Here is a 12,688-nt window from a genome sequence, read left to right on the forward strand (position 1 = left end):
ACACACACACACACACACACACACACACACACACACACACACACACACACCAAGAAACCATTGTAAAACAAAATGTTTACCTACCACTTACTTTTCATTTTGATGAGCAATGCATGATTCAGACTCGAATCAATTTGAAAAAAATATCACAACATATCCGTGAGTCTAAATGTTTTTGTGCAACAGCATCTAAAACATTGTCTGAGGGGACATTAATTGGGACAGTTACAGAGGGTTCACCAAAGGCTGAAAATGTCATTACAGGCATGCATGCAGTCTCTGTCTGAACAGGTACACTTATTCAGTGTCCCCCTAATCACTAACACACCAGTTTCACTTTATGTATAAAAGAGTCAAAAAGAGATACATTTTTGCCAAAGTTGTACAGGCCACAAGTTTGCCGCTCAGAACATTGCAGACAATATACACCCTGAAATAAGCCTAAACATTAAGATAATTTTATCAAAAAATAATTATATACTATAATTAGTATAGGCTACACTACTAACACACTGTACTCCCTCTAAGATGAACACACTCTCAACTGATGAGATATAAATGGAATCTAATGTATTGCTGTCATCCAGGCAGACAAATATGAACCGCTCCAAGTTGTTTGACTAGCTCTGATGTGTGCATCCTCCTGCATGATTGGTATTTGGAAAATTGTTACAATTGTCAAATTCACAAAGTGGAGCTACAGATATCGGTTTTCATAAATTCGGCATACATACATGCACAAACAGTTTTAGAATTCAGTGTAATGTCAACTTTTTGAGTTACACCCGCCCATTAAACCTCCCTCTTATAACACAACTGAGCTAGGGCGGTGGAACACGCAGTATGTATCCATTCATAAATGTGAGATTTTTAAATATTTGGATATTGCTTAATGCAAATACGATTTTACCGAATTAAATAGCGCCTCATTCCAATTAAGAGAGTGTTTTTGATTATTGTTTTTGGGGAGTATAAAACATCAAAAAACAGCGAAAACTCCTTAAACTACAACATTTTACATGGAATTTGGCGTTTACGTTGTGCTCGAGAGAATCAGAGCTCGATGAAAGCAAACCGTTAACAGCAGCAAGACTCGATCGATACAGACAAGCTGTTATCGTGTTTGCTGTACGTTATATGACATCCTAATAACGCACGAGTTACTGAAAGCCAGCATCGTCCGGTTGTTTCCGGATCCACACATCGAAAAGCCTCTCCTCCCCCGTCCAATACCGGGCCTCACCTCCTCCTCCTCGGGGTGGCAGTGGTGCTTCGGCTGCCGCTCATGGCAGCGGTGGAGGCTCTTTTCCAAGCCGTTTCTCTCCGGCTTCAGTCCGTTCTTTACACGCGGACCCTCATCTCCCTTGACTGGCTTGGTCGCGGAGCTTTCGGTCATTGCTGGCCAACGATTGTGGAGCCGCTATGTTTACTTGCATGTAGGAAAACGGTGCCTGCCTGTGGCGCAAGGCGGTGACAGTATCCGAGCTTGTGAACGTTTACAACCCACACTACAAAATGTCTAACACACTCAACACACACGTACCACAAGCACACACACAACACACACTCAGTGGGACCTGAAAACAAACCCCGACAGGAAATCAACGCCCATAAATATCAGATCATACCGGAGAGGGCGGGACAATGGCGGGTTTTACACAGAAGGGCGTGGTTTGAACACGAACTTGATTTTTTAAAACATTCAAATCGGTTTATAATTTTTTTATAATGGCCATATGGGACTTTGAAGAGGGAAGAAGCATCTCGTAAAGAACAGTTGACAAGAAAAGCTCTACAAGATAACGGTAATTTAATATAAAAGGGCATCACAAAACTGTAAAAATGCGTTGAAATTCTCAATATTTGAGAACAGTCTCGTCGTACTATTTCAGAAATATTAAATTATTGTTAAAATTCTAAGATGTCATGTTACAACGGCTTATTTGGGCCATTGTGGGTAAAAAATTCATTCTTTTTTTTCAAAATGGTAAAACAAAAAGTAAATAATACAATTGTGTGACAATGTATAACAGACACACGTCTTTTGCTTATAGCTACATAGTTGCCAATGTTAACTGCACGTTGATGGTCAATAATTAGCCGTTGATGAAAAAAGATGGAACTAGGCTGAGGTTGCTAGGCAACGTCTGTCGTTCTAGTCGGAACTATAAATAATAGAACGCAGTAGACCTATTAAATCATAAACTTCTCGAGATATTTGTCAAATGTTCTTAAAGGAATCCCCCCCCACACACACACACACACATCACAGACTGTCACTGACCTCTGGGTACAGCTGTGAATCCGCATCACGGGTGGAGTTAAACAAGACGCCTATGTGACATGTCTTGACTGTTGCTGGCTACAACCAATAAGGTGAGGTTTTCACTGTTTTCTTCTCAGAAAAACGAGATCACCAACAGGTAAGATACTGTACAAGGCAGAGAATATAAAACAGGTTGCCACTGAGTCCGACATCTTTGTTGTTGTCCTGAGTGAACAACATGCATGGTGGTGATATCTTTCTTCATTTTCGCCAACACAACTGAAGAGAAATTTGGTCAAAACTGTGTTTTCCTGACTTTAGGACATGATGTGTCCTCCCGTGGTGCTCTTTTGTTTCCTCCTCATCATGAGTGAAGGCTTTGCAGTAAGCAACAGACCCCGCAGGAGTGTTTCCTTTCAAGGTAAGGCAATGCAGATGTGGGCCTACAGACTACAGATGACACTCTGAAGGGAGCAATGAGTATGTAGCTAATGTTACATAACCAGTAGGACATACACAATATTAACATACAGACACACACACCATGCTGTACATTTCACTGTAGATTGGGCACATAACAGACTGTATAGCTTATAATCCATGAAGAAAAAGCATTGCCTATGTGACAACACAGTTAGGTATAAGGCAGGCTAATACAAATTACAACATGCAGCAGCAGATGCAAAGAATGCTCAGATAATAAAAAATGATGCCCCAGGCTATGCAGTATTAAAAAAACTGAATTGTGTTCAAATACACAGACTTAAAAATGTAACCTCCATCCTTGTAATTGTTTTCTGGTTTAGACCTGAACTTGAAACAGTTTAAAGAGTCCGGCTTTGGTAGCTTGAGCTCTTTGATGATACGTGACGACATCGGCCAGCTTGTTGTCGGAGCCAGAGGAAAAGTGCTCACCCTCAGCTTGGACGACATCACCCAAAAGACCAGTGAGGTAAGCCTTTTGTTTGGGCTGACTGGGTATTTTCCTGGCTATATCACATTTAAAATCACAACTTACTGTATAGTTAATGTGCAGGAATTAACTCTTGAGTGTTCACATATTCAAAACACATACAACGTGAGACTTTCCAGTAAAAAGCCTTTTGAAATATTAAACACATATATTGATTTTGTATAAAAATAAATAGCTGTCAGAAACTATTAAACTATTGGATTTCATAACTACTTCTAATACTGTAAAACAAATCTTTATATATTCATTTGCCTGTATAAAGACAAGAGCTTCTTGGTCATCCCTAATTCTTATTTCTTCCAGGCTAATTGGACGGTCAGTTCAGCAGACAATGCCCTCTGTCAGACCAAGGGCAAGGACACTAAGGTATAGTAAGAAGTGAATTATTAGTGAGTTCATTCAGCTGTAAATGCACGGTCTACCACCAAACACAGCTTAGAATATAAAGTTCCATTCATTTAAATAACATTTGCTCTTCCAACAGGAATGTGATAACTTCATCCGGACTCTACACACAATGGAGGATGGTAAAATGCTAGTGTGTGGGACAAACGCTTTCAACCCTGAATGTGACTATATGGTAAGTCACTACATTGAAGTTTCTATTGATGACAAATTCTGTACTTGTGACAACAGCTGCTGTGTTGTGTGCTGTATGTGCAATGGTGGAGGAAGTCTTTGTATTTTTTACTTGAGTAAAAGTAGGCTAATAATACCACACTGTAAAAAAAGTAGTAAGTGAGTCCTGTATTGAAAATTTAAAGCTTGTAAGTACAATCAGGTAAATGTACTTTAACTATTAAAAGTAAAAGTATGCCTACAATTTAAAATCACTTTAATGAATCAAAATAACTACTACTAATGAACAAATCTGAAGATTCAGGAGCTTTAAAAAAAACAAAATAAACATCCATGCTGTTTTGAGTGAGATACGGGTTTCTGAATTTGTCCTGCCTTCAGTGTCCGGGTGAACTGTTCAAAATCTGTACGCTTTTTACGTCACTAGCCGAGACGAGGTGGCTAACCGTAGCATGCTAGCGCAAAACACTGCTACAACACACACTAGTTAACCATATTCTACAAAATAACTACTTACATTTCCCTGTTCTGCAGGTATTCCACAAGTGCGTCCTCATTTAGAAGAAGTCTCCCAACAAAGATAGTATAGAAATGAGATGTCTCACTCTGTAGCTAAAACAGAAAGCCAAACACACAGGGTGAAAAGAGGATCTGCAGCAACTATGGTGTTTTTTGAAATTGAATCCCTGTAAAACTATTCTGGTACAACCTCAAAATACAACTATGAACTTGAAAATGAGCATAAAAGGGGAACTTTAAAGCAGTGGTTTAACATTTTGTGAAATACGCTTTTTCGCTCTCTTGCTGAGTGTTAGATGAGAATATTGATTGACGACTCCCATGTCTGTCTGTTAAATATGCAGCTAAAGGTTTACGTGCAGTTTAGTGTCCCAAATTCCCTCTAACGTAACCCTAACCCTGTCCTAACCTTAACCACTCAAGGTCAAACGCCTAACACCAAGCAATCGAGCTGCTTCGTGCTGCTTGGTGTGGCCATAGTGGAATTTGGGACACTAAACTACACATATGCCGCAGCTAAAGCCAACAGGTGATTAGCTTCGTTGAGCACAAAGAGCGCAAGCAGTGAAAAACAGCTAGCCAGGCTCTGTACAGTAGTAACTAAATCCGCCTACCAACAACTCTAAACCTCACTAATTAACGTGCTATTTATTGCTTGTTTAATCTGTACAAAAAACAAATTGTAAAAGCTGTTTCCAGTCTTTGTGCTGAACTAAGCTAACCTTTCACTAACTCTAGCATCAACTTTAACATACAGATGCAAGAGTTCCCCCAAAATGTTTCATTAAAAAATGGGACTGGTGGATTAATTGAACCACACATACATTAACATCTCCTTCAACAGACTTTCACCAATGGAAGCATCTCTCTGGAGGGAAGTAAGCATGTGGGTAGGGGGAAAGTTCCTTATGACCCTGACCAACGCTTTGCTTCCCTTATGAGTGGTGAGAACAGAACTGTTAACAGATATCTTAGCACTTTATTTCTGTTTTGTCATGGCTACTCTCCTCAGATAAATATCTGGCAGTAAAAAGTTAAGGGAAACCACTGTTTTCTTTCCACTTGACAGAAAACACTTTGTACTCGGCCGCTTACTCCAACTTTCTGAGCACAGAACTGGTGTTTCAGAGACATGGACTGAACCCTCTCAAGACTGAAATGATACGCTCTTGGTTCAATGGTAAGCTGTTTTGGTTACATGTACGGTACCAGAGTTATCCAACATAAGTTACTCTGTTTCATGAGCCAGATTGATAAATGCATTCATAATGGTTTGGTTTCAGAGCCTACCATGATTTCCATAAGCCTTGTTGAAGCGAGCAAAAACAGTGAGGACGGTGAAGATGACAATGTATTCTTGTTCTTCACTGAAACTGCTGTAGAGGAACGTCATGACAACATCCAGGTGTCAAGGATTGCCCGTGTGTGTAAGGTGTGTCTGTAAACTCATCTGGTACAGAGGCTTAAAACACCCGCACAAGCTTGACATACTGTACACATTAGTATTAAGTAAGCTGATGCTGATCAATGTGTGTGGTTTTAGAGTGATTTGGGGGGCGAAAGGACCCTGCAGAGAAAGTGGACTTCTTTCTTAAAGGCCCGTTTAGACTGTCCATTTGGCGGTGCTGGCTTGTCATCCCTGGTCCAGGACGCTTTTCTTCTCCAAGACCCAAATAACTGGAGGAATAGCATCTTCTACGCCACATTCACCACCAACTTGTAAGTTGCATGTATCCACTTTGTGTGCCTCATTGCTTTAGAAGATGTAAACAAGTTGCACATGCAGAAGGAATAGAGAATAACAGGACATCTTTTCTGTATCTGTCACAGGGAGTCCTCCGGTGCTTGCAGCCAGTCTGCTGTCTGTGCATACAAGCTGTCAGACATCAGCCAGGTGTTCAGCGGGAGGTTTTTGGCTGAGATGGATACTGGGAGGTGGGACACATACAGAGGAGAGGAGCCATTCCCTCACCCTGGTTCAGTAAGGCTACATATACATTGCTATGTTATGGTTTTCATGCGTCTTTTGACGAGTTTTGAACCAAAAAGCGATCTCCAGTAGATTTCTGTTCACACTAACATGCCTCTCAAGAGGCGGCAAAACGTTGGCGTCAGTTTTGGTGTTGCCAAACGTCTCCGTTTGCAGCCGTTGAGACTGCGACACAAATCCGGCGATTCCGAACAAAAACGGTCAGAGGTGTTTTAAAATGTCTCCGGTTTAAAGGCTCTGAAACGCCAGAGCAGTGTGAATGCAAGGTTTAAACATGGCAAAAACATCAATGGAGTCCTGTCTGGGGTGCCCAGAAAAACCGTAGACAGGCTCCAATATGTCCAAAACTCTGCCGTCAGGATCCTTGCCCACACCAAGACCTGGCAGCACATCCCCCAACCCTCATCCACTTTCACTGGCTCCCAATTAAGTACAAAATCAAATATGAAATTCTCTTTCTCACCATCCCACCATGCCCTGGCCCCATAGTCCTTCCTCAATCAAAAATCCCCACGTCTTGTTTTCATAGTGCATTAACGATGAACTGCGAGCCAAAGGTATGATGAGCTCTCTGGACTTCTCAGACAAATCTCTGCAATTTGTGAAGAGCCACCCTCTGATGGAGGGGGTAGTCACACCGATTGCTGGGAAGCCTCTGTTGGTGCGCACAGGGATACGATTTTCCAAAATTGTCGTGGACCAGGTCACATCACTGGATGGACGACAGCATCAAGTTTTGCTTATTGGCACAGGTTTGCAACTATGTGCAGACAAGAATTTAGACCAATTACACTAATCACAAGGTGTATTGATATTCATTACATGACATTCATTTTTCTCCCTCAGACTCTGGTTGGCTGCAGAAGGCAGTGAGGTTTGATGGTGAGGACGGCCGCGTCATTGAGGAGCTGCAGCTGTTTCAAACTCCTCAGCCTGTCAACTTTCTCCAGCTTTCCTTCAGAACAGTAAGGCTCAAGTCACAAGTGTGTTTCAAATTCAAATCTAATATGGTAAAATAAGTTTTTTTTCTTACTTGATCTTTAGGGAGTTTAAGTAATCCCTTGCAGGGAGACAGCTCTAAATTCTTTGTTTCTGTAGGGCCAGCTGTACAGTGGCGCCAATAACATTGCTGTTCAAGTTAATGTAAGGGACTGCAGCCGCTACACATCATGCGATGACTGCCTTCTTGCCAGAGACCCATACTGTGGCTGGGACAAGTTTAGAGCCCAGTGTGTGTCTGTTGTTGGCGCATTACTTGGGTCTATGTTAGTCCAATCTCTTATGATCTTTCAAAAACATGTTTTTCTCAGGAGTTATTTTGTGTTGTGAGCATCATACTGAAAGAAGTATTTCTCTTCTTGCAGGATTCAGAATTTGACAGATGGAGACAACCAGATGTGCCCCGTCTCCAAGTGTAAGTTAAACATTCATACATGCTCATGCACTCCACATGTGTCTGAAAATAGGGTTTTAAGCTGACAACATATTTCTCCTATGACCTATTGTCCATCTTCAGACATTAAAAATGAATCTCTGTTACATTGTATATTGAAACTTAGAAATTCAACAAGTCTGAAGGTGTGGGTGCTTGATTTCTTCCTCAGTGAAAAACAAACCTGCCATTGTTTACCTCATCCCTGGGTTAGTGCAGTTCCTCCCATGTTCGCCTGAGACAAACCTCCCGATCAGCTGGCACTTCTCTGAAAGCATCATCCTTACCGGTCCCAGACACACTGTGCTTAGCCAGGGTCTCATCATCAGGCCCTCCAATTCTGATTCTGGCATTTACACCTGTGAAACAGTGGAAACAGTAAAGGGGAAAGTGCATCGGAAGACTGTGGTCCAGTACTTTGTTGAAGTTCAGGACACTAACAATCTTTTCAGGACATTGAGGGTGGCTGTAATCACCTTGGCGGACTTATCCTGCTTGCTGATGTTGCTCATGGGCAGCGCCCTTGTGATCAGACACTTAAAAGCAAAAAAACTGAATCACATTGGTTGTGGCAATGCAAACAACAACAATGAAATGATCATTGTAAGGCCTTTTTGTCACTATGACCAGACTTTGGATCGACACGTGGAGGAAGGGTTGGTTCACTGTGACCAGGCAAGGGAGCAGAGTGGTGAGACTATACTCGTTCTCCCAGGATGCCCTGTGGCAAAAGTGGCCGAGGAGGAGTTGGGGGCAGACAATGACAACAGGTGCACATTAATTGAGACCACAGGATGACCTCCTCCTTTTACAGTTAGCATGTATGTTTCAATAAACACACAAAAAAAACATAACAATAATATCTAAGGTGAGTGATTGTTCAGATTGCAAGAGCAAAATGGAAAATGGAACAATGCTGTAACAATCTATAAGGTGCATCCAATGGTGAACTAATGTCTAAGTCTGATCTTTATTGTTTTCACGATTTACTTTATAACAGGTGGGAGAAAATGTTTTGCTGGAATAATCCGTCTAAGTCCCTAAAATTAAAAAATGATCACCGGGAAAAACAAGTGCATGTTGCAATAGCCACTTAAACCAAAAGACACTGTGCACTACTACAGATTGAAATACATTTTAGGCCAAAAGAAAGCTGTTCAATGGTGTATGCTCAGAAGATTGACCCTAACCCTGTACAGCAATTTACACGGACGCCCATAGTTGTTTTATTTATTGTTTAGTATATTGAAAGGCAGAGGAATGCCCAAAAATGTTGTTCCATTAATCTGGATTTTACTATGGCCTTTCCAACGGACCTCGATTCTTCAGAGAAAAAGTATACATGTCTTACTTGTTCTTTTTACATTGTTATGTTGGTTTAAATATATGGTCTGTAAACCATTACTTAGTTTAGTGTATTAGTTTATAATGTCATGGATAGTCCCCCTTAATTAACTGTACAGAAAAAGAAGAGCTTTAGCATATAGTCACCTATTGAACTAATATTTACAAAACTAATTAAGCAGGCAACCTTTAAAACAAGGGTAGACATCTGACTAGCCCACTTCAGAACCAGACAAGATGTGAATGCAATTTTTCAATGAGCGATAAGGGTGTTATTTACCCTGTCTGTGTGTACACCCCCAATTTTGCTCCAAACTCATTTATTATACAACTATGTTGGTTATATTTGATGTAATTTGAAATGTCAAGTGAAATATTTTTTGATCTTGAACTTTAAAAAGAACTTAATCAGATGAGATGAGGTTCCATGGTCTGTCTGACCTTTGTACCACTTCCACTGTTTAAATGGGCTCTTAATTTCAGAGTTACTCAGCCTGGCACCTGTGGTTTGAATTGGCTAGAACCAAAAGGCTTAAATACAGGCAACAAGTTGTCAGTTATGTTCAGCCTTGGTCAAGAACATAATTGAGGACAATAGGAAACAGCTGGGAAGGACCAACTGCCACTTTGCTCGTTTGAAAGCCAGGATGTCTCTCTCTCATGGGCGGGCAAACCAGAGAAAGCGGAGATGAGCAAGATTCAAGGTCGGCCCATCTGAGCTTTCATTTTTTTAAAGGCAGAGCAGGATACCCTATCGCCCTTTCTAGCCACTGGGGGACCATAGGCAGGCTGGGGGAACGCATATTAATGTTAAAAAAAACTCCTAAAGTGAAATCTTCATGCCATGTTCACTGCGGCCCTTTGCTACTGTCATTCCCCCTCTCTCTCCCCTTTCATGTTTTCATCTGTCCTGTGAAGATAAAACCTAAAAATGTCAAAAAATATAAACTTTAAAATAAAGGCTGTTTATTTTTTTAAATCTACAAATTTACAATGCAGTCTGCCGTAGCATCCCATACAATAGCTGCACTGTTGATCATTGCACTGAACTCGCAGAGCTGCAAATATTACATGATTAACCGATTAGTTGTCAACTATTAACTTAATCAAACTATTGAAAATCAATTCATCAGTTCATGTAATTCTTTAAGAAAGTAAAGTCAAAATCCTTAAATTCCAATGTTTATAAATGTGAATATTTTTTGGTTTCTTTTCTCCTCTATGACAGTAAACTGCTTTGAGTTGTGGACAAAATGAGACATTTGAGGACGTCGTCTTGAGCTATGAGATCACTGATCGACATTTATTTTACCACTTTCTGGCATTGTATAGATCAAACACCTAATCAATTAATCAAGGACATAATCAACAATGAAAGTTGCAGCCCTAAAGGCGTTTAAGGGCTGGAATCTACAGTACATGTCCAGCCAATTTAATGAAGTCACTAGTAATGTCAGAGTGAAACTTCATGAACCATTCTACGTACTTGTTGACATAACTAGATGGCGTTGTTGGTTTAAAGAACAATGCTGAAGGAATGGCAATACAGTGTGCTCAACCCTTTGTTGAACAGAGAGCCCCATCTATTGGGCTCAGAAAATAAAGCTAGCTTTGTGAAGCTCCATTTGGATTTAACCAACAGCCACTGTTCAATTACTAGAGCTACAGGGAGGTCTTGGTATTCAGCTCACATCTACGAATTATTTGACCTGATACAAGCATTATATTACATTCCTCAACACAGAAATATACAGCTGGATAATTGCATACATCAATCCAGGTTCCACACTAGATGGCAGCATGGGATGTGTGTGGGCGAGCTGTGTGTGTTTTGTCGGCAGTTGCAGAGAAAGTGCAACATAAGTGTTTGAAAGCAGCCTTGAACTGAGCGCTGTGGTAATGTTATAATTAGTTCTCAGGGGAAGGAATCTGCTCTCTTACTGTCTGCTGGTCCTCCCTTTTTTGTCTCTCTATCTTTACTCCTCTACTCTTTCCCCCTGTGTCTTTCTTTTTTCTCAGTCTCATCTCTCGCGATCTGTCCCTTTCCTTTTTTCTCTTTTTTTTGTGTGCCTCACGTTGTTCCTCTCGCTCCCTGTGTCTAAGGCAGGGGTGTGACTGGAATAGCCGTGCTTTCCTTTGGGAACATTTTGTGGAAAGTCAACATATACGTCAAAGTTAGAGACGAGGGAAGAGGGCATGTGAGAACAGTTGGATTAGGAAAAAAAGAGGATAGAAACACTTTGAAGAACAAATTATTATAATAATATTGACAACTAGAAAAATTAACAAAAATTGTGTGCAGTGGTTTGACAGTCCAGACACACACATACTGGAAGTGCACACACTCAGATTACCTCAGGCATGTTTACGTACTGCCCAGTCTGATCCAGAGTGTGTTATGCTGGTGTGTTGGCCCAGAGGCCGGGATGCAGGATTCAATCAATATAGGCTTTGGCAGACACACCCGAATATTAGTAGTGAACCAGCCGGCTGCAGCTTCTGCCAAAATTAAATTAGATAATTTCTGTGCTTTAATAATATAAATTTCCCGAAAGATTAAAGGCTTTTCATTGACAAACAGTGTAGTATTGATAATATATATTAATTATGTATAACCCTAAGTCATTGGTGAAAGCAGATTAAAGTGTGGAGGAAAGATACACCTTCATTATATTCAACAGTTTGTACATAATTAACTGGTAACTAACTGCCCTTTGGGGTTTCATTTATGGAGTCAAAGTCTACTACTGGTAGATCACAATCTGTATAATTAATCAGCAGTGGTACCGTACTTTCTTTGGTGAGTTTGGACTTTCTTTCAACTGTGGTTGATACATTAAAGCAATCAGCAGGAATTTGTGTTCATTTTACAATTCTTGGTAGCATGCATTCTAGATTTATTGATAGTATTTAAGGCTGATATCATTTGCTGCCACATGATGGCAGTCATGTATAACTAATAATGAACAGCTAAACCTGAGGAAAAGAAATGTGATCTGGATAGGCTTTGTGATATTTTTCAAAAAGAGTTATATCATCTATTAGCAGACTTGTGAATGTCTCATATTATTTAACAAAGACTTATCATGCTTATTTGAGTTGTTCTTTACTAACTATTTCAACTAAGAATATAGTCAATGCAATTGAGCAACCGCTTTTTTTTCGGTCTGGATGATTGCACATACATTCCTTTTTTGGATAATTTTTCATTTGGTATATTCACTTTTATTTGACAGTCTGGTTGCTTGGCTCCCAAGGTGCTCCAAAGGTTATTACATTACTGAAATATTCTCAAATAGCAATCTCTGCCTAGAAGGGATATAAACAGAAAGACACCAATCTGTGCGCTTTGTGGCTGAACACAGCCCATTTTTTTTACTTCACATGTAACCACCCATTTTTTTACACAATAAAGAAATGAGAAACTTTAAAAGGTAATGGGTTAAATAGTTGACAACTATGTTCTGTAATTGTAATGACAGATCTACATACTCACTGACTAAATGAAATGGCATTGCTCATTATTACTCGTGGGATAACCATATGTCAAAAAGATGAATTTCTTCAAGTTACAAATTTCTTCAA

General features: G+C 40.2%; 2 protein-coding genes across 4 annotated transcripts in view; one reads left to right on the forward strand and one right to left on the reverse strand.

The window, feature by feature from the left end:
* The window catches only part of LOC116669927 (serine palmitoyltransferase 2), an 18,873-nt gene extending 17,477 nt beyond the window's left edge, over window positions 1–1,396 (reverse strand). Inside the window, exon 1 of the mRNA XM_032500067.1 lies at window positions 1,244–1,396. Coding sequence (XP_032355958.1) covers window positions 1,244–1,396 — 153 coding nt within the window. The remainder of the gene's footprint in view (window positions 1–1,243) is intronic.
* On the forward strand, window positions 1,396–9,727 carry LOC116669922 (semaphorin-4E). 3 transcript variants are annotated; one of them, XM_032500061.1, is made up of 15 exons: window positions 1,396–1,805; window positions 2,588–2,687; window positions 3,073–3,218; window positions 3,543–3,605; window positions 3,724–3,819; window positions 5,182–5,281; window positions 5,407–5,517; window positions 5,621–5,769; window positions 5,881–6,056; window positions 6,168–6,318; window positions 6,857–7,079; window positions 7,174–7,292; window positions 7,426–7,592; window positions 7,692–7,741; window positions 7,932–8,557. In XM_032500061.1, the coding sequence occupies exons 2-15, from the start codon at window positions 2,591–2,593 to the stop codon at window positions 8,555–8,557; spliced, it is 2,274 nt and encodes a 757-aa protein (XP_032355952.1). In that variant the 5' UTR covers window positions 1,396–1,805; window positions 2,588–2,590. The 3 variants fall into 3 exon arrangements, with proteins under 3 accessions (XP_032355952.1, XP_032355950.1, XP_032355953.1); XM_032500059.1 differs by lacking the exon at window positions 1,396–1,805 and adding an exon at window positions 2,064–2,376 and having other exon boundaries at window positions 7,932–9,727; XM_032500062.1 differs by lacking the exon at window positions 1,396–1,805 and adding an exon at window positions 2,388–2,423.
* The last annotated feature ends 2,961 nt before the right edge of the window (window positions 9,728–12,688 follow it).

This window comes from Etheostoma spectabile, chromosome 20, assembly GCF_008692095.1.
Source record: "Etheostoma spectabile isolate EspeVRDwgs_2016 chromosome 20, UIUC_Espe_1.0, whole genome shotgun sequence".
NCBI classification, from domain to species: domain Eukaryota; kingdom Metazoa; phylum Chordata; class Actinopteri; order Perciformes; family Percidae; genus Etheostoma; species Etheostoma spectabile.